We start from the raw sequence: 26,156 nt of genomic DNA, 5'->3' as shown, positions 1-26,156 counted from the left end.
TCTTATTTTTTATTTATTAATTCACAACGAATCGACCTTTATTTATTAAAACGTCACAACAAAAGCAGTAAATGGTTCATTAGCGCTTTCTCTAGACACCTTTACCTTTAGCGCGTGCTCAATAATTGTAAGAAAGGGAGGAAGTAGGGTAAAAAACGTAAAAAACACACGGGGTTCAGAAATGTCAGGCCATGTGCGCAGGAGTCATTGTTCAAGACATTAATCTTGGGGTAATGCCCAGGTGAACAACCCTTAGACCTTTGTTATATAATAATACAATTTTTTATAACGAAAGCTGCTTGCAACCGGTCAATGTCTTGGCTTTGTGATTGATACAATTTATGGAATCCCGCGCGTTTTCATTAGCCCTGGAAGTTTGGGTGACCACTTGATAAATTACATGTGCGTTGATGGAATGGATGGAGTGCATGATGTCATGGTTTACTTAATCTGAATTCTAGACGAATCATTTATGAGGATTTACTTATAGGTTCCAGTAAAACTGAGTCGTCTATATGAAGATGATAGCATGTTTTAGGAATAAATGTACTTAATAATTAATATCTTTGTACTTCTTAATTCGATATCATTTTATGTGATCTTATCGTCGTATATTATTAAAATTATATAGAAATGATCATTCATTATTTAAAATTTAATTTAAATCATAAATTTCTGCTTATTAACAGGTGGATCCATATTTTGAAATATACTTTAGCCTTGAAAACCACCATACATGTATAATAAAACTTTAAAATTCTGGTAGTTAAAGTACAAGTTATAAATGGTCGGATATTACGTTTTAGGGCACTGTAAGGGAGAACCACCCATCGTCTATGCGATGGTAATCATACAACAGCTGTCCCTTTATACCTCACCCCACATTTGTTGCTAGCCTAATGTCCTTTTTAAATTAAAAATGCCTACATTACCTTCGACGTACTTAAAGAATTATTGTATAAGGCATGTCACCGTTTTATCTATTCTAATAGTTGCTAAGGTGGTCGGACTTGAAGGACCAAGTTTGTACAAGGTCTTATAAGTCTGCGCTTTGTCGTTTGCGCAGACTTTTAAAGTAACAGTATCTCTATCCTCACGGAATCAATAACATTTTCAGCTGTCGTTATCTTTGATTCGAACACCATAAACATATCGTCACATCCAAAAATAGTTTTATCACACGATAACTGAAGGTTTAAGTGGTCCGTTTTGCTAACAAGCAAAAACAAAATGTGTTTAATGTGTCATCGACGGCATATGGTGGACTGGTTTTAAGTTTTCAACAAAAACCTGGATCCCACGTTTAATAAACACGTCGGAAGTTGCCCGGAGATTTTATAATTTTGTTTTTATCGTAGCCGACGTACGTATAAGGTTCCTGCGTTCTTATATTTTAATTATTAACCTTTCATTAGGCTCTCGTGATATAAATCATATACCACATTTTAAACATCTTTAATTTTATCGAAAAAAGAACTGTGTATTAAAAACTACTCGTATGGACAAATTAATTTTAAATTTAATAATTAATCATCAAGTCTTGCTCATAGGTATGTGATAATCCCTCATACATCTCTATATTTATCTTCATTAATTCATGTTGACGTTGCATTCATAAAAAAATCTTTCTGCAATACACACAATGAAAGTAATCCCATAGCGCTAAATCATGGTCCGTGAGAAAATGAATAGACACACTCCTTTATGTGTACTTGGTTCCCTATTCGTTTGTCTTACAAAATATAGTGAACCTGCTCTAACATCTACCCTTATTTATTCTTAGATTAGCCTCGCTATCATAGATGCCAGCTGCTATCAACATTTGGTACAAGCTGGTTAAGATTATGTAAGGTGTTTTTTGTTTGATAATTATCTGTATGCTTATTTTAATTTTAGTAGGCTCATCATATTTCTTTCAAGGTGAAGAGTTTTTTTATGAATTGCTGGACAATATTGTCTAACAATTTAATTATTATCTTTTTGTACATCAGAAATGTTGGTAGTATTATTTTTTGGCGATAATTATAGTAATACCATTGTAAATTACAAAACATTGTCTTGTACCTATTAATTACAATAAATTATGTGCCAATGTATATTAACATTATTCACATTGAAAGGTTTGCGATCCCTGCTTCATGAATAGTAGCTTCAAATAACCCTATTATACTTTCCTATTTAAAATAATCCCTTCGCTAGAGTAATAGTGACCAGACAAAATAGTAAGCTCTCACGGTTTTGAACTCACACTTGAGAAGAATTCAATAGGTTCATCTAATAACATTCTTTTTGTCAAATTTATTTATGGGCTTGGTCAATTGTATCATTGATGATACTGCGCAGTGAGGATATGTAGATTAAAAGCATACTTTTCTATTTAACTGATTGTAATATAAATATGTAGTTTAATGTCTATTGAAGTTTAATCATGCCTTACATAACTTATATTTTTACCTTGTTTTAACAATCATAGTTAGCTGCCATTGATGATATGTATCATATTTTATTTTTTGATAAAATTTAAGTACCAAATTTTGAAATAATTATAAAACCATATGAATTTACCTGATGAGATTATGTTTTTGATCTAAGACAGAGAAAGATAGACAAGTTAACTAACCGATTTAATACAGTCTATGTTACTCTTCAATAGTATTCAATAGTATAGTTTGGTTTTCTGTTAGTGAAAGAATTTTCATGACCAAGTACTTCCGAAGATCACCCCCTACAAAGTAAGAAACTTTGCCTCCACAATATGAGTATAGATTGCGTTACCATAGCAACCACAACTTACCCAAAGCATCCGCTACTCTCAATGAACATCTTAAACCTGATAGCAGTTTTTTCCAAACTGTGTGAAACTGCGCAAGTACTTGTTACTTCCATACCATTGAACGTATTCTGTTACATGGCGAGACCTCATAAGTGCTTTCTCGAAACAGAATCCGGTGTCGTGTTATCAGTCACTGTGGTCTTGTTTATATGAGCTGACATGCCTTTGTTACTTGGTGGAATTGAAGAGGTTTTAAAGTATTACGTATACCTTTATAATAATCGTCCATTTGTAGGCGCGTTGTAAAAGTATATATAATACCTTACAGTTTTACATGTATGTCTATATACTAATTGTCCAAATGTAGGCAGGGGTGTTGAAGTACAGACCATTTTGCTCTCCTATGCTTATTTTTCAGATACTATTTTAGCTTTATTAAATCTCCAAAACAACATGTCAGCTTGTTGGTAGACTTGTATGACCCATAGGGCCATATCACATGTGAGTAACTGATCAAACAATTACGCTAAGCTTATGATGTGTACAATGTACATCTCCCGCGAAGGAGTTTTATTAATTCACTTTACGATCAAAATAAAACTAAAAACAAGCTTATGTTACAGATAGCTTGTTAGTTGTTATGGATTTTATATGTCTTCGCTAATGTCTTTAAAGGACATAAAAGAAATTACTCTATATAATGTATTTTTTTTTCATTAACTTCTTTTTTGCGTGTAATGAGTAAATAATCAATTTTTTACCACCCACTAGGCGTTCCGTAGAAAATAGGTTAGGATGGGAAAAGTAATACAATAATGCCGTCCTAAGAACAGGTTTTACGAGATTCCACAATCCCTATCACGTTTTCATCCCACATATGAATGGTTTTATTAAATGTATCGTCTTCTCTTAGTTATCGATATTTTAATAATATTCAATTGTTAGTATGAAAAATAATAATAGCAGTTAATTAATAAAATCGAGGAATTATTATTTAACTTATACATATTATCAACACAAGTAGGTATTTTCTAAAAACGATTTAATCCATAAACAAATCTTGTTCTAACAAAATTATATGGTTATGGCTCACAAAAGCTATAAACAAATAAATTGTAGCTACGTAGGTATAAAAATACGCTCAAATTGTTGTTGTATGAAATGCATTCAACCACTAATCGGATAACAAAAAGCAAACTTATAAAAAATGTTGATTTGTAAACAGTTACAAAATTCAATAAATGTTTATAGAATCCTATTGGTACATTTTCACTTAATACTTCTTAGAAATAATCGCAATGTAATTCTGCCCATTCATTTGTTATTTCTAGACGTCGTGTCTTAGAAAAAGTGTCTTGGGAACAGAAACTAGTCATGCGTTCAGATATAATGTTAAATGATCCCACAGATATGGTTGTAATGGTGACTAAATGTTTGTGTAAATTGCACAAGATTGCATTGTAATTATGGGAATTTATCAACAAAGTCACAACAACATAAAGTTCTAGTGACATTTTAGAAAAGTGTGTTTTGTTCTTATTCTCTTGTTCTTAAAAATGACACACGTTACATCAATAATTCTGTTTCTCTTCTTAAATTGAATAGTACTCCTTCAAAGTATTGGTCACTGGCCCTGAAACTTGTCAATAGAGATCTGTCAATACGTTGTGTATCAGTAAACAGTACTAAAACTAGTTTGAATTAGAAAGCGACGCAGTGAACACTGGGGGACGAGCAGGAAGTACGGAATATGAGTGTATTAACTGGACACTTCCTTAGAACCCTCGTGAAGCAAGGAAGTTGACGGTCTTAAGGTTTCGTAAATATTCGGTTATTTGCGATGGTTCATGCGTGGTTGGTTTGCTAGAATGCGTGACGAGAACGGATTGATGAAATAACGGTTAATTATCTTTAAATTTGTTTATACACTTACAATTAATTTGGGTAAACATCAAAAAGCGAGCCCACATGGTATCGATTGTTATGATAATCAAGCTTAGAAATTAATATTCTCTCGTTGTAATTGTATTTTATAGCTTTACTCGTGGGTCTGAAGCACCTTTTATAGAAGCGGTTGGATACCAAATATGAGGTTTTCAATTTTTCATATTCATATTTGATCAAAGGAAGATCTACCCCGTAAATGCTTCGAAAGCTTCGAGTAGTTTTAAGCATTGCCCCTTCATATTACATTGGACGTACCTACATAATTATGCTCGTACGTTACATATTACAAAAGCCACCCTATGTAGTCTATTGTAATCATTACATACCTATATAATATTATGTACATCCGTTGCCAATAGTAAAATTTCTTTGTTCCTGCCATTGTTAATGACCTCACCGATTTAGTTAAGACAGTTTCCGTTTAATCGCGACCACAATCTTGTCCAAGGGTGGCAGGTGGAACCAAAGCTTCCTTATTGTAATTAGAATTACGCTAGGGTCCTGATGATTTCATTGTATTATGTTCTGATAGTCTATTTCCGTTTATTAATGGATATATTCATACCATAAGAAAGCCTAATTACCTAAATAGTAATAAATCGAAAACATAATACCACAGATAATACCTTGTTCCAATATGCTATAAGTTGACGGAAATTTCATTACATATTAATTATAATACTTCTTTTAAAATATTGACCTTCCCTTTACATTTTGACCTTCAAAAATTAAAGCGAAATACTTTAAGACCATGCCGCTACTCTAAAAGCTATGTGAAAAAGTTACTTATCTGATTAAAAGCTTTCGTATCTGGCATTGCCCTTAAATTTAAGGAATTGATTGAAGTCTTATCATTGTTAATATGACAGGAAGTTGATTTACAATCTGTTATATAATTTATGTGCACACGTAAAAATACTACAAGTCACGTATTCGTATATAAATAAACTGCATAACATGCAGGACTATTAACTGTTTAAACAACGGCTTAAAACCAACATGTTTCAAATCAGCTGACATTTGTAACTCATCGAATTTCGCAAAAACAGAACCCCCGTTTCAGAATTAGCGTAGCATCCGTTCAAACCGTATTTTTTGTTGATTTTGTCAAGGGCCCGTTTTGCGATCGAAAAGATGCAATTTTCTTAGAATTTCGCTATACGACTTTAAAAAGAATAAGGTATGTAAAGATTGCAAATTTTTGTCACTTCATGCTTGTTATTGTTTGTGGGTTTGTAATAAATTTATACGGATAAACTTAAATTTGTAGAATCTTCTATAGTTTTTAGAATTGAGGAATTACAAACTATTGCATGTAAATAATTGCTTAGATGAATTAAACATATTGTAGAACCTGCATGAATAGGTTTCCAATTGAGGCATTAAAAACTATCTTGTTCAATTTAATTTATTTTATAGCATACGGAAGGTAATAATATAACTTAGTTACGGCGCTGACCTATCCTACAGAAAGAAATATATTTTTCTTTTTCTAAACACATTGCCAGCACCTGCTTGCACCTTTCCATTGCGTCACTTCCCAGAGGGCTGAAGGGTACCTGGTCGTATGTCTCGCTCACACATTCGAAGTATATCTTTCGTCCTTATCTAGCACAGTTAGGGGTTTTGTATTCACCCTTATTTGCTACGTGGGTGTGTGCGTGCATTGTATTCATACATACCCACACATGCAAGTGCTGATTTCTTTTATTAGTGTGCCAGTGACTTTCAATGCGTGTGCGTCGGAGAATGTGAGTCGTTTTGGCGGGAACCACGGGATAATCTTGTGCAATTAATAACTAGTCTGTAATGTTTAGTGAATAATGGAGTGTTCTGTTTGGTTTGGATAAATCGTCGTGATGTTATTTGAGTAAGTTTTTCATAATTTGTTTGAAGGTAGTTTGCGTTCAGCTGTACGTCTGCAACCTAGACAATACAATAACAACATGTACCTACTTAGTACGTTTGCGATCTTTTTGCGACTAATCATGTAATGTTTTCAATTGATGGTATACAAGATGATATACTTCTAATATCAGATGATACACAAATACACAATGCATGAGAAGAAAGGCATCTCCTAAACTTCATTGAGAAAACTTACCCTATAATCAAAATCCTCGTCGTAAATAATAATTAACAAAATCTTACGACGTTGGTAGTCAACTTCCAAGTTCCAGTTACAAGTCTGCGTTTAGTGAAGGCAAAAATGATAAGAAATATGTGTTCATTCAAAACATTCATATCAGCGATTCCGGTTTCGTTTGAGAATTGTCGGTAAGCGTTGGTGGGCCTCACTGGAGATTAGATGTTAAAATGACGTAAGCTTAGCGGATAAATAGCGTTCATAAATACAATTAATGAATAATGGGATATGTATGAACAAATTACTGAGACATCCTTGAAAACTTTCCGTTCAATTATGCAGGATATTGTAAATTGTAATATGTAACGTCTAGTATGCTGTTTGTTTTGAAATCAGCTGAATAATGTACGAATGTGGAGACATATTTCTTCAAAGCTTTAAGATTGTGTTGACTTCTTAAATTTTCGTAAAGTAACCAACGCTCTATTACAGGTCTATTTATATGCTAATTAAAAGGTCAATTTTTTTGTAACGCTTAATTTAAGACGTAATACACACTACTACATAAATAAAATTAATTAGTAGTTCAAGCATGCTGTAAAGTGTAACAGCAACACCTTGCAGTTGTAATGCTATTTTATATATATTTTATTTAAGTTTAGATAAATAAAGAATTAAAAAAAGTCTCTTTTTAAAGACTAGTCTTCAAATCAAGTTATTCCTGTTTTTGAGCGATAGACAAACCACGTTACAGATTCTAGGCATATGATTTTAATGGTCTACCCATATGGGGCTTTGATTGTTCTTTCACTATTTTTCGTTTAGAGCTTTGAGAATTTTAGCTGGATACAATTGCACCATAATACAGCAATAGCTTATTTGACACCCATTATTGTCCCAAGGTTGGATCGCACCAGACAAAAGCGACCGGCGCGACTCAAAGTGACAGATAAAATATAAAACCAGTCGATGAATGAAACATGTTCCCCATCAGCTGATGCCGGTATTAAACACATATTTATTCCAATTCTTACCTCATCGAAATACGGAGACGAGTATTATTATTGGACCTAAAACCGGTATTCACGTATTTTCAATAGCCATTACGGGAACTCGTTTAATACGAGCTTACGGGTGCTATTTAAGGCTTTATAATATGCAACAAAAGGCTCATATTTGACTATAAGTACGTGTAGAAAGGATGCATTAAAATGCACTGTCCTTCTTCCTAGAATTCCTATTCTACGCGTTCACGCGCCAAAGAAAGATTGGCGCCACTTTTTTCTGATGAACGTATATGTAATGTCGTAATGATTAATTTGCTCGTGGTTATTAAAGGGAATTGCTTTGAAGTATAAATAGCTTTGAGATTACAGCCATCTAAGCGAATTTAACTACGATGTGTAAAAGTGAGATAAAGATTTTAGCTTGCCTTGCCAGTTGCCGCCTTCATCTTGTAAAGATTCGTAGATCGATTGAAAATGTAGCTCGTTCGTAGCGGATACGATAGGAGATTACGATTTACATTTGTAATAATTTTATGAAACTGCTCATATATTTGTACTGTGCACTGTAAAATTATATCTCCTGCTAGTTGCAGTTGGCTAGTCTCAATCGATATTGGCTGCCATGGCTCAAATTTGATTAGGATGGCTACAAACTTTCTCCTTAGGCACTCTTTTGTTTATGACCGTAAAGTTTTCCTAATAAGTAGAAAACAAAAACAATACGCATTTCTTAACAATTAATTAAGATAATTTAACAATTGAATTGCTGATTTCTTTAATAGTCTTTTACTTTACACAAGCTACAAAAAATTAAAAGCTTCATCGCATTCCCAAGGTTATGTTAAACCGGTCAAGTTCGATATAGCGTGTAGTTCCGTACAGTATTATTATAGCTATTAATAAACTCTAACTAAAATATTTTCGTACTTAGCACAGATTTCCTTAGAAGCACTTTTGAGTCGTCATAATACATAGAAATTATTTACTTGTACGTAAAAAACTTTCTCGAAAGATTCGCAATAATCAAGTTGCTCAATAGATAGAATAATATTTCAAATTGAATAATTACAGGTTTTTATAATGACTATGAATGCCTTTACTTTACTTAAGTAACACATATTTTTCATCCACAACATTGGAAGCTATAATGTAATATATGCTCGTTAAAAATACATAAAATACTGGTTTCATTTGTCAATATGTCTAAGGAAGTCTTATAGAAACACTGTTCTAGGTATTCTTAATGTTGTCAATTGTTTATAAACCCTTAACTCTTAAATTACCTACCTATTGTCACATTCTTAATCTACTTTTTTTGTACTCGGATATAGCCTTTAGCCGTTGGTACTTAAAATTATTTGATGACTCTGCATGTCATTTCATACCTTTAATTTAAATAAAGCCTTTAATTGTCGAGTAAGTATATTAATGCGTCGTGGGTGGTCTTCTCACATGTATTTTAATGATCCTTTTACGTGTAGCGATTATATTATACATCGTTGTTTTCGTATTACAATGCTGATTTGTCAAATGTAAATGTTATTGTCATTAAGAATGTTGAATTTCGACTACCGAGTTAACCAATACATCGTAATTCGTAGTCCAAAATAAATAAACACGCTCCTGGATAAGTGTACAAAATTTGATTTAAATCTTTTTTATTAAAGTTGGTCAAAATCTTGTTGAAAGGAGTCAATTACTGTATACAAACATACAATGTAAGTGAAGCTATTATATGCGTGTTAAAAATTTCGAATTTCGACTATATACCCATTACCCATCCTAGTCTATCGAATTTCGACTACGCACCCATCCTAATCTATTTTTTTTGTTACAGACGTAGCGGCAATGATTCGGAGTCGAGCGACTACAGCGACGACTCGGCGGCATACGACGATGCGTTACTTTCATCCAAAAGTTCTGGCCCGAGGAAGAACTGTAATAGGGGAAGATGGACCAAAGATGAGGTAGAGGCAATTAATTATCTGTGACATCTGTAAAAAAAGTAGGATTACATATTCTTCACACATGTACATAATGTTTTAATCACTTTTTATTAAGTTTTTTTGTTTATTCGTAGACGTATCCTAAAGCGCAATACACATTGAGCCCGCCGGGCCGCCGACAAAGCCCGGCGACACAACCCGGCGGCCTGTATGAAAAGAATCATGTCGGCAACATGCGCCCGCGCGTGTTACCCGCCGACATGTTGGCGGCTTGGGTACGCCTGCGCTCAGTTGCCCGGCGGGCGGCGACGCTCGACCTGTAGTGACGTGCTTGTATTTTTCATTTTTAAGATTATTTCTATTTACTGAATTATCGAAGATACACCACCAAAATTATATGACACAACCACTTACCACACAACCTTTATCGACACACGGCAATCACTGACTGCCAAATAAATTTCTCATCTCAAGCCGCCGACATGCCGCCGACCAAATTTTCCGACTTGTAATAAGTGAAGCCGCCAACTAGACCGCCGACAAAAAGTTGCCGACATATGTCGGCGGCCCGGCGGGCTCAATGTGTATTGCGCTTTAGGATGATATCGACTCGAAAATATTAGTTGAAATTATTTCTCTTTAAAATATACCTAAACATAAATAATTTAAAAAACGAAGAATAATACCTCGTTTAATTTATCAATTTATTTACAACTTGGAATTTGTCTTTTTAATAATATGTTGTTGTATAATTGTTGAATGTTGTTTAATATGTTGATAAATATTTATTTTTTATTTTAATTGTTTTGCGAAAATCAAAACAGATATATATAGAGATTCTACAAAAACCTTTCTTGTAAATAATAATTTAATAATAATTCCAGGACGCGAAACTTAAAATGTACGTGCGCATATACAAAGAGAATTGGGAGATGATAGCCGCTCAGTTCCCGGACAGATCCGATGTACAATGTCAGCAGCGGTGGACCAAGGTGGTCGACCCCAAACTAGTCAAGGGCCCATGGACCAAGGAGGTGAGGTTAAACATATTTTTTTTAGGAATTATTCGGAAGCAACTGGCTGTTTGCAAAAAAAAAATTGAAAAAATAAATGATTTTTGTGAACTGGCTGAATAGAAAATAGATTACTTTTTTGAATTAAGAATGTTTTTTTGTGATGTTTCGAATTCGAACTGGCTGGTTAGAAAATAAAAATTAAAAACCAATTTTTTGAATTAGGAATAGCTCGATTGTGAACTGGTTGAAGAGAAAACAAAACGTATAATGAATAAAGACTGTGTTTCGAATGTAGGTTTTTAAATTAAGAATCAAATAGGAATGTAGAATTTCGTCAAAAAACTTAGCCATTTGAATTTTGAACTCGCGCTTGACCGGTTTTATTTATTTTTACTAACAGATTTTTTTTGCATGATTATTCCGAATACGCTTAATATTTTGTATGCAAATCATATTTGGGTTAAGATGCATATTTTATTATAATTGTAATTTGTAGAATTAAAACGAGATGTATGATAATAAACATGCATTTTAACGACTTAACTTTGATATATCAATACATTTTCTATACCAATGAATTTAACACAGTTCAACAAAATAAAAAAACCTTACAAAAATCAGCAAAAGTTTCCTCTTAAAATGAACTTTCCCGTCAATATCTAGAAATAACTGCATTCGCCATTCAGTCTAGCTCAGGAAGGTGAATCAGAGGTCACTAACACTGCGTCTATGGCGCATGCGTTGCATTTTTGCATACGAATTATTTTAACTTCCTTATAAAGTAATTTTTTATATTGTGTACTTTGTATCCCTTTGTGCTTATATTCGACTCCTGAAAACATAATAAAGTTGGTAAATAATGCTAAATTCAGTAAAATTGTCTAAACTTATAAATATGTATTTGCAAATAAACAGATTTATTGGATTATCCAAGTAAAAATTTACCAAATATGTACTTAGTACTTACCACGTAATAGTGCCTCTTAATCCTAGTTAAGCTTTTGTTTTCATAATAAGGCTTAAAAGGTAATTCAATTTAAATCAAAATTCAATAATACGAAATTCATAAATAGGTATAATACAAATGCATATAAAATATTTAAAAATGCTTTTTTTTGCACAAGACACATTTCTAACACACCGTGACCGAGATATCAATAACCTCCGCCTTTTTTTGAAGTCGGTTAAAAAGTAACTCCAAACAACCGAATTTCTACAAACTTCTAATAAAACTATTAGCTACATTTCAATTCATACAAAAACGCATATACCATACTAGCTTCCGCCCGCGGCTTCGCCCGCGTGGTGTTTTGATAAAAGGTAGCCTATGTTCTTTCTCAGGGTCTAAAGATTGTCTGTGCCAAATTTCATCAAAATCGGTTGAGATTTTTAAGCGGGAAAGCGTAACAGACAGACAGACAGAGTTACTTTCGCATTTATAATATTAGTAGGGATTAATACAACTATTCTTCATACAACTACGTTTACACTACATGTTAATTACCATGACATCACATCCCACGTTGGAATAACTTCAAATTCCGCCCACAAAGCTTCTTAGATTTCATCAATGGAGCATTGTGTTGTGAATACAAAATAAATATACTATTTATAGCACTATGTCATTCGATAGCTATGCTCTTTTATTATTTGTGGAACAGCTGATATCATCTATATGTTGTCTATGGTTTATTGGTTATGATTTTATAGCGTATTGTTTTTGAAACAATTTCGAAGTTTTATGCATATTTTGATTAGGATTGTACAGAAATTTTAAAGTATTCTTACGAATAAAAACAATAACTAAGTTTAAAGATTGTACATAAAAATTTCTGTGTCTAAATATATTGGGATTATATGTGGTGGTGTGATTAATTTTTACTAAATAATTTAAGAACTTTGTTGTTTTAATATTATCACTTTATTTAACTTCAAATAGAGTATCGAAGGTATGTCTTAACATTTTGAAGGTACAAAATAAACTAACGCTTAAAGCTAAAAGATTTAACTTGGGTCTATTCAACACTCAACATTACACTTTTATTTATGACCGTGTTTGGCTATTTCTTTTCTTTACTACTTAGAAACTATAATATAAATCTTCACAAGTTGTGAACATGTGTTACTCAAATGACGTGGTACTTACAGGGCTTATAATTACTTAGTTTACCAAATGTTTACGATAAGAAAAAGGTCGTTGTAATAAATAATACTTGAAAATGTAATAATAAATAATAAATTATAGCTTTAAAAAGGAGAAACTTTTGTTTATAAACTCAATATTTCAACAAAATACAAATTATTATATTGTCAAAAACTAAGGTTAAAAATATGCTAAGCCGACGGAGGTCACTGGTTGACCCCGCACAGATTTTCCTAGTGGGTTAACCGGGGATTTACAATTTATGTGAAAGTTTGTAAAAAATTGTGAAAAATAAATACATTTTGAATTGAGTTGAATTGAATTGAATTATTAATTTATGATCGAATCTCATGTTTAAAAGACACATAATTTCTTCTTTTCGTAATTAAAATATAAAAACAAGTTTCAGTTCTGCCTAATTTGTTGGTTTTTGCTTAAAAAGCTGTTTCGTAGTGTGCTTTTCGATTTACATCCATTAAGACCTGACTTCCAAATAAAGAAATAATTTATTTGAAAGGAAGCCATACAGACATATTGGAATTTCTGGTTTTTTGATGAATAAGTGTAAAATCGTGAAAAGGAGTGGTTTTCTTATAGATATATAACACGCAAATAAAATATGTTTTATTCATAAAAATAACAAAGGAGCGTGACAAAGTAATCGGGGTTTTTGATAATAAATTAGTTGTCAGCTAATCTTCAACCGATTGTGATCCAAATATGGAATTATGAATATATCAATAAAAATATTCACCAAATTTTGCCATATTTTTACTGAATAGGAACTCATAACGCGTGACTTAATAATTTTTATATAGTTATGTAATTAAGCTTTTATAAGTAGCAAACATTTATTTTGTATGGTTAAGCTTATATCTGAACTGCTGTATCCATTATTTGTCTATCATTATAGTCCACACCATACCAAAACGCGAATTTATAAACGAATCGAAACTAAATCGTATGCATTATGACTTATTTAAACAAACCAGACAAATAAACTGCGATAATATTTGCCCTTGCGAACAAAAAACACATTTTAATGAGTTCATTACTTCTCGATAAGCTTTTATCGTTAATAAAGCGATGATTTTCTAATTTTATTGATGCTTAGAAATTTATATAGTATGTTTTTATTTAAATTTTTATTAGCTATGCAACCTCAGAAGCTTTTTGTATCTCATCAAAAATCAATTGCATCGTAAAGTTGAATTATTTACGAGTAGGTATTTTTTAAGGCCGATTTTTCAATCCCTGGTTAAAACTTACCCGTCCAATAAAATATTACACGATAATATTAAAATGTCACCTGTAAACTGTCAATTGTGGGCAATAAGAATACATTTTTAAGTGGTAGTTTAACGTTATTCGACGAATAAGTTTTAACCAAGGATTGAAAAATTAGCTCTTAATTTTATTAACCAGAATTTTACACTAACTTATTCCTAAAAATATCCATATAGCATCCAATAACAACTGGAGAATAGAAATGTCTTTCTTATCTACAAGTAAATTATATGTATACATATTATTGTACCGAAGCAAAATTTTGGGTGAAAGTCGCAATGAATATTTGTGATTATAAAATAAATTACATTTTCATTTATTAAATCAAGCCAAAAACATACAATATGTATTACATATTGTAATGGCTCGTCTCATTTCTGTACATCTGTACACAGTAATTCATAATAATAAGATGACTTATGTAACTAGATCTAGATGTATGACACACTCGTTAACCTTGGCAGGTCATTTTTTGTCTGTTTGTATGTTCAAATAACTTGTTAATGGACTCGTGTTTATAATCACCCATCGCTACAATGAAATTTAAATTTTCAAAGGCTCGCCGCAAAAAGGTGACAATAATTATTAAAGATAGATAACAAAAATATTTGTAGTCGTGTTTTGTAATTTTTAATATATAGCAGCTTTTTATTAAATGAAACGGTTCAAATAACATAAAAAGTATCGTGTGTGCGGAGAACACGTGTCAGAAGTGAAACTTTTTGAACAAAATTCAAAGATACCAAAATCGTCGCCTTATTCCTTATTACGTGACGGTATTGCCATGACGTGACCTGGAAATTTTACTCTCAACGCGCCTATTGATGTTTAAAAAAAATCTGTTTGTCTCCGCCTCTTCTCAGAAATGCATGCACTCATATTGAAAGAATTTCCCTTGATCATTGATATAACTAATAACTTAAGCTACTAATTTAAAACATTAGTAAAAAATTCTGAATCCATATTTCATACTTAATATTAAAAAAATGACATAATCCAAAAGGAAATGTCATCTTCAAATTGTACGATTAATAGCATCAAAGTATTTATCAAACAATATGCAGATAGCTTAGTCACTCAGCACTCAGCTGATTCGATTCATATTTTTTAGCACACCCACGCAGTTGTTCACCTTGTAAAGTAACGTATTTTCACACGGAGCTTTTTATAAACACTTTTTGTTAAGTAATAACTAATAACAATATGTATTGCCATTGGTAATGCATGAAGAATTGTTATTGGTGATTTCGAATTGGAGCAATTTGCTAACGGACTTTAGGATTTTATTCGTGTTCGCTTCCTTAAATATAAATGTGCGTAAAATCTCTAAATTACTTCCTATAAAGTATATGAAAAATAACCTAAATACCCGATAAAGAAAAACATTGCAATGATGTTTAGTTTATTAAATTTTCAAGCTTATTTTACTTCATATCTAATTCGAAAAGTTTATATTATGAGTTATGACCAATTTTAAGTATTTTATTCAAGTACTAAATTATATAAAATAATACTACAGTTCAATTACTTATTAATGACAAAACGAGACAAAATATCGCGCACAATTGATTAAGTAAGCCAATTAAATTTGATTACATACTTGCTTCCGCATTAAAATTATTGAATCTATGTTACTACATGACTTAAAATTTGTTGCACAAAGAATTGCTATAGTAATATGATTTTTACTAAAATAAGTATTTATTTGCAGGAGGATGAGAAAGTTATGGAATTAGTTGCTAAGTACGGGCCAAAGAAATGGACACTCATCGCGCGGCATTTAAAAGGCAGGATAGGGAAACAGTGCAGGTAAAGTATCATTTATATTTGAATATTTAATATTCATATTTAGAAGTAATTATAGACTAATTTTGCAATTTGGAAATTTTACCGCCAATATTGTTTTTACCATAAACATGTATCAATACAATTTTATGTAAGAAATTCATTTTTTCCTTACTATAAACATACAAATATCCTGACAAACATATTCATAATATATGACAAAACCTTTTGCAGCCACAAAGCAAGATTACATAAAAATAAATATCTACAAATAATATAAACTTAAGCTTAGGATGCATAAAATATAAAACATTACATAATACTTATTTTCAACCAAATCGATACATTAAAATTTCTTTCAAAATTAATCTTCATATTTCAAATCCATACATATTCCTCCTCGTCTTTTTGGGGTTGCCTGGTAGAGATCGCTGCCAGCGATAAGGCCGCCTACTGTACATTGATTAATTAATTGTTAAGTTTATAAAATGTATCATATTATATGGTGTACAATAAATAATTTTTCATTCATTCATTCATTCATATTTATAATACTACTATCATTTAAAATTATATATGAACAATTAACTATGTAATTGTACATATATATTTTATTTATAAATAATTAATATTTCAGAGAGCGTTGGCACAACCACTTAAACCCGTCAATAAAGAAAACAGCATGGACGGAACATGAAGATAGGATAATATACCAAGCGCACAAACAGTTGGGCAACCAGTGGGCCAAGATCGCTAAATTATTGCCTGGCAGGTAAGTTAGTGTATACAATATGAATTTAAAACTTAAAATGAGTGTTTAGTTAATTTTGGAATGTTAATGTATAGTTATGCTCGATGAAACTGGGCCATTGTGTTACTGTAGATTAAAGGGGGTTAAAGTGGAGAGTCAAAAGGGGAATATTTAAATGGAAGATCTAATCTAATATTCTAATATTTATAATATTTCTAATATTTCTAATATTTCTAATATATATTATAAAGGCGAAAGTTTGTAAGGATGTATGGATGTATGGATGTTTGCTACTCTTTCACGTAAAAACTACTGAACCGATTACAATGAAATTTAGCACACATATAGAGGGTAACTTGGATTAACACATAGGATAGTTTTTATCCCGGAAATCCCACGGGAACGGGAACTATGCGGGTTTTCCTTTGAAAATGCGGGCGAAGCCGCGGGCGGAAATCTAGTTTCAAATAAAAGGTAATGATGATATCGTATATTATTTTGTTAGCAATCACCGGGGTTCTACTAGCAATGGTTACCGGTTCTTCTACTTTAATGTTTAAATTAAAGTATGATGGTATAATGTTATGTTATTGTTTATCATGTGAAATATATTACTTCATTATTTTTAATGCTATTATTTAATTTAAGATTTCCCTGAATGTGATCAGGAGTTGCCATTCAAGGTTTAACCATACAACGCAAGCTTAGACCTATTATTTTCTAGAAGATGATTGAACACTAAAAAACTCTTTTCCAGGACCGACAATGCAATCAAAAACCACTGGAACTCAACAATGCGCAGGAAATACGAACCAGACATGGACGGGTTCGATGCTCGGCGGAGACAGGCGAAGGTTAAGCGCTTCGAGTTGAACGCCAGTAGTGATAGAGTCGCTGTTGCTTATAACGATGTTAGTTTGCGTGTTTTTTTTGTTATTTTTGAGTTTTGTCTAAAAAAAAAATGTTTTTTTTTGTGATTTTTTGCAATTTTTTTTCGTGAATAACTTCTCTTGCTAAGTGATTAGGGCGTTGGTGTGAGTATTAAGTTGTGTTTGTCTATACTAATATTATAAAGAGGAAAGGTTTGTAATTATGTATGAATGTATGTATGTATGGTTTTCACGCATAAACTACTGGACCTATTTTGATGAAATTTGGCACAGACAATATTTAGACCCTGAGAAAGAACATAGGCTATCTTTTATTGCGAAATTTGTACCACGGGCGAAGCCGGGGTAGACCGCTAGTCGTAAATAAGTGTATAATACTTTTACATGGACGAGTTTGACGCTCGGCATTAAGCAAAGTCAGAAACATTTTCTAAAATTTTGTAAATTGGTAGTAGTAGTTCAAAGTAGTACAACTTTTATTTTTATTTTTAATGCACCATTTTGATGTTTAATAGCAGTACTTTTTTCGTTTCTGTTGCGTGTTTTTGGTATTGTATGTGCTTTGTGCTCATTATAGTAGTCATTTATCCGATTTTATATTACTGTATTTAATTAAATTTTTAAATAAAACTTTCAATACCCAATAATTTCAATAAAAATTATTAATTCCAGAGCAATTGGTCAGACCCATTCAACGAATCAATCCAAAGCAACTCATCAACAACAAGCCAGCCGCCGTCCAAACAAGTGTTACATTTCCGGCAGTTACTGAAGGACCAACTGACAAACATACAGCAAAATATAAGTGTACAGAGTTCGGGAAGGGAGTCGCCTGATAGAGGCGGGTTGGTGGCCGCTGATATTGAGATCGTTGAATCGCCTTTTAAGTAAGTACATAATATATTATATATATCCATACAAATATTATAAATGCGAAAGTAACTCTGTCTGTCTGTTACTCAATCACGCCTAAACTACTGAACCAATTTGCATGAAATTTGGTATGGAGATATTTTGATACCCGAGAAAGGGCATAGGCTACTTTTTATCCCGGGAAAATGACGCAATCTCGGAAATCCCACGGGAACGGGAACTATGCGGGTTTTTCTTTGACTGCGCGGGCGAAGCCGCGGGCGGAAACCTAGTTATAAATATATAAATATTCAGGACAATTTTCACACACGGCACGATCTGATCCCATACTAAGCTTTCGCTTGTGTTATGGAAACCAGATGGCTGATAAACATACATATATATAATCTTATATATAAAAATGAATCGCAAAATGTGTTGGTAAGCGCATAACTCGAGAACGGCTGAACCGATTTCGATAATTCTTTTTTTATTATATTCCTTGAAGTACGAGGATGGTTCTTATGTAGAGAAAACGTAAACATGTACCACGGGCGAAGCCGGGGCGGACGGCTAGTTTTAAATAAATACTTATATAGATAATTGACACCCAGACACAGAGCAAACATCGATGTTCATCACAATTTTGTTACTTAATAAGTGGGTAAAACATAATAAATGTTTTTTACGCGTTCACGAAAAAACAGCTTAATCTATGTAAATAGATTAACGATTATAGTAGAATTAAAAGAAAACAGAAAACCTTTTAGAAATGCTACAAAATGAATCTTATTTCACTTGTTATAGTTTAGACAAAACTATGTCATACAATACAATAAATTTTTAATAAAGACAAAATTCAGTCCCTAACATATTGTATAATGTAAGAGAACTGCTTCTTATTTTAAAAATATGTGCATCCTTAAAAAATATTCATTAATAATATATTTTTTATTTCAGATTCGTGAATATAGAAACATTGCCAATGGATTCGCCACTGAAAAGTTATTTATCACAAGCGTCGTCCACTAGCAATAATAATCAAAATAGTGGTGAGTTTTTATATGCATACCTTATTTCTATTATTTTATTTAGTGTATAATCGAAACATTTATTGTGTAAAGTCGAATAACTGCCTCATTTATATAAGGCAGTGTGTGTAAGCTTGATACAATAATCTCCAAATTATTGATGAAAATAAGTTTTTATCTTTACTATGCTCTAAAATTCTTATTTAGAATTTCTATCATGTTATTTCTTAGAAATATTGTTTGTTTGTTTAGTAATTGTAAAGTGAACGGCTTTATAATAATAAGCGTTTTATTTCTATACATAATTAGCATAAATGTATATATATATATATATACAAAAGACGTGTGTCACTCGGGGACTGCCGCGGTAAAGCTATTGCATGCTATGCCTTCAAGCCACACCTCCGCGCCCGTCCCCGTGGGGAGCGTGAGGTTTTTTCGTTACGGAATTTCTCGATTCGGTCCCCACGCTCGAGGCCCGCGATAGAAGCTATGCAATAGCTTAATAAATGTATATCAGATACCTTATCTAAAGCATCCAGCTTCATACTTATGTTGTAGGCTAGATAATATTTATATATCACACATCTTATTTCAATTATTTAGTTTAATACGCATATTTTAACTTTACATTAATATTATATTTGTCTTATTTCAGTAACATACTCCGTATGTACAGAACCAAGTAAGGAAATAATCGTACCGTCTGTATATTCGTCACCAAAAAAGAAATTAACGGAATCCAGTCCACCGCCGATATTGAGGCGAAAGAATAAGAAACCAGTACATGTGAGTTTGTATCGCTGTTATGGATTAGATTTTTAAATGTTGTAGTTTTTTTGATGGTTTATAACTTTATAGCTTGTTAGTAGTTGATAAATGACTTATTGTGAGGAAATTACTGAATGAATAGAAAAATAGGCGAAAGATATCTGTATAAAAATTTTTATTTATCACAAAGAGTGGCTTTGTAACTGAGAAATTTATCTTTCTTGGGTAAAAATTATCATGACGTAACAGATTTCATAGAAATGTTTTATACCATGTTCATGCGATTTAAAATATTCGAAAACGTAATGTCAAGCGAAAAATGCACAGTAAAACCAAAATAAGGCACATTTATTCTTTATTGCTATATATATATTATATATAACAATTGGCGGTCTTATCGCTATGCAGCGATTTCTTCCAGACAACCAGACGTACGGAGAGAAATTAAATTAAAGGAAAAGAGTAGGGCGTAGCATAAATATATAATACTAGCGGTCCGCCCCGGCTTCGCCCGTGGTACATATTTCGCAATAAAAGTTAGCCTATGTTCTTTCTCAGGGTCTAAAGGTTATCTGTGCCAAATTTCATCAAAATCGCTCCAAAAAAGTTTATGCGTGAAAAGTGAAAACCATACATACATACATACATACAAACCTTTCCTCTTTATAATATTAGTATAGATAAGTAGTAACTTATTATTATAATACATAAAATCATGTATTTATTATTATAATCTCACTAATAAAACCCTTATATATTTCAGAACAACTGGACAGAAAACGTAAAATCAATAGAAGGAGCGACTCCCATAAAAGCTTTACCGTTTAGTCCATCACAGTTTTTGAATTCACCGGCTACTTTGTCGTTCCCTAACTTTGATTCTACACCGTTGAGGCAGGCTGTTAGTAAGGTAAGTTACTAACAATACTAATCATGTATATGATAAGTTTTGCAACAATTATTTTTAAAGTATTTCCAGGATTATAGCACAGAAAGAATAACCTGATACTGTAAAATATCTAAAATGATATAAAATTATTTATCTTTTAATTAATTACCAAGGAAAATTTATTGAAGTGAAAACTTCTTTAGCGGCGTTGGGTATAAAATCTTAAACTCGCGTCAGGACACGTGACCTGATCGAAAAAGCGTAAGACGGATGGATATCAAACATGCTCAACGTTAATAATCAAGTTTTCACTTCTGCCGGCACTCCCCCAGTGCAACCCGTCTTTTTTAAAGTATTTTCAGGATTATAGCACAGAAAGAATAATAACAATATAATTAAATTAATTTTTCCTCTACTGTTTAAAAATAAAAGCTTTCCTTTTCATTGTTACTTCTGATACTGTAAAATATCTAAAATGATATAAAATTATTTATCTTTTAATTACTTACCAAGGAAAATTAATTTATTTTTGTGTACTGTGGTCGCTATACAAATGCTGATGAATACACACATAGAAATTAATATTTATTAAATTCAACCGGTATTCATTTTCATAATTTATTAAAACTATAAAATATATAATATGCGACGACGCGGTTGGCGCAGTGGTAAAGTAATTGCCTACTGAGCCGACGGTCCCGGGTTCGATCCCCGGTCAGGGCAAATATTTGTGTGATGAACTCAATTATTTGTTCCTGGGTCTGGGTGTTATTATCTATATATGTATTTATTAAATATTATATTTATCGTCGCCTAGTACCCACAACACAAGCCTTAATTGAGCTTACTGTGGGACTAGGTCGATTTGTGTAATAATGTCCTATATATGTAATATTTATTTATTTATTATTATTTATACTAAAAAAACATTTAAATATTTCCAGGAATGGGGAGCAAGTCCATTACTACATACGCCCACACCCGCAAATATTACACCCGGAGGAACGCAACTTAAAAATACACCAAAGTAAGTATATTTTTACTATAGTCAGTACAAAAATAATAAGAAATTTGGTACATAATATGAATATTAGAAAGAAAATGAACTCGTAATTTAAGAACACACCTAAGTAAGTTTATTTCTTAACTACTAATAGTCAGTACAAAAATAATAAGAAATTTGGTACATAATAATTATATTATAAAGAAAATTAACTTTTTAGTACAGTGGTTGTGACATGAAAAACCCTGCGATAAAGTCTCGTTGTAATAAGTTTTTATCAATGAAATAAAATTTCAACAGTAGTTCGGTATATTTATGTTTTTCAACTGCTTTTTGTACAGAGTAACATGATGACAAAGAAAAAAATTCTCAGACAAATATATATTTGTCTGAAAATTTTTTTCTTAGATACGAGATAATAATGTTATTATCTCGTAAAGAACAAAAATTCTTCTAACTTTTAAATCAAATATAAGATATTACAAATTACACAAACAACTAAACCAAATACTTTAATCTATCTATACTAATATTATAAAGAGGAAAGGTTTGTATGTATGTATGTATGTATGTATGGTTTTCACGCATAAACTACTGGACCGATTTTGATGAAATTTGGCACAGATAATCTTTTGACCCTGAGAAAGAACATAGACTACCTTTTATTGCGAAATATGTACCACGGGCGAAGCCGGGGCGGACCGCTAGTATCTAATAAACATTTTAATTTATTTCAGAACACCAACCCCCTTCAAAATAGCAATGGCTGAAATCGGCAAGAAATCCGGCCTCAAGTATTCACCGTCAAGTCCCGGTGTATTAGTAGCCGATATTACAGAAATGATTCAACGGGAAGAAAGTGCTAATAATGATTCCGCTATATCAAACGTTGAGAATGATGTACAGGTGAGATATTTTAATTTTTGATGTGATAACGTTTTTAAAATCGTTTTAGTCGGGTGACATGTTCAGAAACTTGTGTCACACCAAAACCTCACGAGCGCGATCGCAGGTATAACGAGAGAGAGACGGACCGATCTCCCGTCTCATCTCGAGCGCTGCCACCAATAAGACGTTATCACGTAAACATCTCGATCGTAAACCTACTTTACAAACAACCAATTTTTTTGATGTCTTCTGATCTTCAAAATAGGTATATTTTCATTTATAAAGTGAATAGGGATTGTAATCACAGAACTGATAAGAGGTCTAGAAATGAAACAGTTTTAACTATTTTACACTATATAACAAATAGCAACAATGTGTTTTTTTACACAGAACTGATAAAACAGCTTAGAAAGAAAATTTTGTGTTAGAACACGTGTATTTGTGTCATTATTTAACTTCATAATATGCAAGAGACCCACAAATACGAACTCGGTTTGCGATTGTGTCGTTTTTGTGAACAATACAAGTTGACACATGCGCGTTACATGTATGTATTTGCGGCGAGCCTGTCCCGCCTAAAAACAGGGCTCTTCTAACCTTATTTATTTGTTCTGTGTTTTTCTTCACATGTCTATTTATTTATTATTTATTTATACTCTTTATTGTGCTGCCAAAATACATAAAATACAAACAAAACTTATTCTAAGAGAAAAACAGCACAGTAGGCGGCCTTATCACTTAAGAGTGATCTCTTCCAGGCAACCAACTGATAGAAGGATAAATAATAAACTAGAAATAGGAGGTAGGTAGGTAGAAAGTATACGCAAATGTCTATTTACCCATAGCTCTATATCTATAACTCTATGTAGCTATATATTTATAATTTTATGTACATCATTATCTATAATTATATGGTTCTATATCTATAATTATGTAGCACGAAATATACAGGGTGACTGGTAATTCGACGTGATCCTTCAAATGGGTTTTACTAGAGGTCATTTGCAACAAATTAAGTCCAGTTAACCAGGGGTCAAAAATGGATGGTTATTGCGCTACGACGGATTTTGATATGAAAATTTTCTGCCTTTTTACCAAAAACAATTAATTATGAAAAACTACTACATTGTTAACATTCAATTGATATTTTTTTGAAAGCCGAAGAATGAGCGATCAGTATAAAAAAAAAACTTGCCCAAAACTTGCATCACCTCAAAAAGAAAAGGGTCATATCTCAATAACCATCCATTTTTGACCCCTGGTTAGCTGGACTTAATTTGTTGTAAATGACCTCTAGTATAACCCCTTTGAAGGATCACGTCGAATTACCAGTCACCCTGTATAACTCTACATAGCTTTATATTTATACCTCTATGTAGCAATTTATCTAAAACTTTACGTAGCTCTATCTATACCACTATGTAGTAGAGTCCATTTCAAGAAAGAAGTCCCGCAGACGCAGCGCTGTATGCGCGCGTAATAATGTTGGCAGGGTTAAATGTGGGGAAATTTATGTATCGTTCATTTAATTTCATTTTATAAACTACTACGACTCGAATATTTAGATAAAATAATTGATATGTGCAATGTATTGGCTGATCTCCCCATCTGTTAAATTAGTTCCATAATTGTCCGCGGGACTTCTTTCTTGAAATGGACTTTACTAACTGTACACACAACCAGCAGGTGAACGACAGCGGCATCGGGTCCGGGTCCCGCGGCAAGGAGAACGTGCCGGGCCACAAGCGGGCCCGCAAGGCGCTAGCGCACAGCTGGGGCGCCGCCACCAGCACGCCGCACGCGCACGCCGTGCCCGACGTGTGCTTCGCGCTAGAGACGCCGGTGGGTATAAAATCTTAAACTCGCGTCAGGACACGTGGCCTGATCGAAAAAGCGTAATACAGCGCACAAGCGGTGTGTAGAGCGGTGGAGAGGAGATGTATAGCGCGGCACAACAGAGCGTGCCTAACAAAACAAAGGTCCAAACAAAGGTCGGTTGAGTCTTCGCAAAATGCGAAAATGTTGAAATTATCAGTCGGGCACAGTCTCTTATACTGTGCCCCACATAAACAGGGCGATTGACGATTCGTCATCACAATGACCCGCCCGTATTCACGGACGGGATACCTGAAGAGGACGAATCGTCCTGAACAACATTCCCCACACGACCTCCTAACGAAATGAAATGAAATGATTTATTTGTATGAATTGTGGTTACAAAGCTATAATAAATTTCACGTCCGCACAATTCGCCAACAATTGGCATACAAATATTTTAATTTTATAATTTAAACTAATTCACATAAGTTATTATTTAAACAATATATTATTTACATTAGTTCATTTCACATTATAAGGCCGTGTGTGTGAAGATCTAGCGATCGAGTATAGAGTTACAGTGTACAACGTGTGGCAGCGGAACATGCCTGCTCTATGTGATGTACAGTGAGATTCTATGGAGCGAGTGGAGTGACGCAATGTGTACCGCGGCGGCTGAGCGTGCATACTCTATCTACACTAATATTATAAAGAGGAAAACTTTGTTTGTTTGATTGTAATGAATAGGCTCATAAACTACTGGACCGATTTTAAAAATTCTTTCACCATTCGAAAGCTACATTATCCACGAGTAATATAGGATAGGTTTTATCCCGGAAATTCCACGGGAACGGAAACTATGCGAGTTTTTCTTTGAAACCGCGGGCGGAGCCGCCGGCAGAAAGCTAGTATGATATATAGAGCACAGTCCACTACACATAGTAGACTATTCTATGCATGCATTTTGGCTAGTGATGCCGACGCGATTGGGTGCTGCGAGAAAATGACAACTGCGGTGATAAAAAAAAAATGTGTGCGTGTACTAGTTTACACACGTAAGAAGTGAAACTTCTTCAAAAAAATTATTTACTATATGCAACTTTACAGAAATACGTCGAATCACGCGTGGTAGGGATAAGAAAAAGATGGCGCGTAACGAAAAAATGTTACACTAAATTTTTTTCCAACCCCGATAAAGAAGTTTCACTTCAATAATGTATGCCCTCACAAAACCGTGTTAGGCAATATTTACAGTTATATAACCTCTCTTTTG

The 26,156-nt window shown here is 32.8% G+C and overlaps 1 protein-coding gene across 5 annotated transcripts in view; it reads left to right on the top strand.

The window, feature by feature from the left end:
- The window catches only part of Myb (proto-oncogene like protein Myb), a 48,166-nt gene that overhangs the window by 16,926 nt on the left and 5,084 nt on the right, over positions 1 to 26,156 (top strand). For 3 of the 5 annotated variants that reach the window (XM_089709496.1, XM_089709491.1, XM_089709494.1), the window contains 12 exons: positions 9,651 to 9,780; positions 10,644 to 10,793; positions 15,917 to 16,014; positions 16,628 to 16,762; positions 17,499 to 17,652; positions 18,304 to 18,518; positions 19,444 to 19,535; positions 20,173 to 20,303; positions 21,049 to 21,195; positions 22,119 to 22,201; positions 22,915 to 23,083; positions 24,749 to 24,907. In XM_089709496.1, coding sequence (XP_089565622.1) covers positions 9,651 to 9,780; positions 10,644 to 10,793; positions 15,917 to 16,014; positions 16,628 to 16,762; positions 17,499 to 17,652; positions 18,304 to 18,518; positions 19,444 to 19,535; positions 20,173 to 20,303; positions 21,049 to 21,195; positions 22,119 to 22,201; positions 22,915 to 23,083; positions 24,749 to 24,907 — 1,663 coding nt within the window. Of the gene's footprint in view, positions 1 to 6,442; positions 6,591 to 9,650; positions 9,781 to 10,643; positions 10,794 to 15,916; positions 16,015 to 16,627; positions 16,763 to 17,498; positions 17,653 to 18,303; positions 18,519 to 19,443; positions 19,536 to 20,172; positions 20,304 to 21,048; positions 21,196 to 22,118; positions 22,202 to 22,914; positions 23,084 to 24,748; positions 24,908 to 26,156 lie in introns of those variants that run through there. The other 2 variants (XM_089709495.1, XM_089709493.1) reach the window with 2 other exon arrangements.

This window comes from Colias philodice, chromosome 22 (assembly GCF_061535455.1).
Source record: "Colias philodice isolate Cphi_HAF_F1 chromosome 22, ilColPhil1 Martin Lab GWU primary, whole genome shotgun sequence".
Taxonomy (NCBI): Eukaryota; Metazoa; Arthropoda; class Insecta; order Lepidoptera; family Pieridae; genus Colias; species Colias philodice.
Note: the sequence above shows the minus strand (reverse complement) of the source record. Positions and strands in the feature narration are given on the sequence as shown.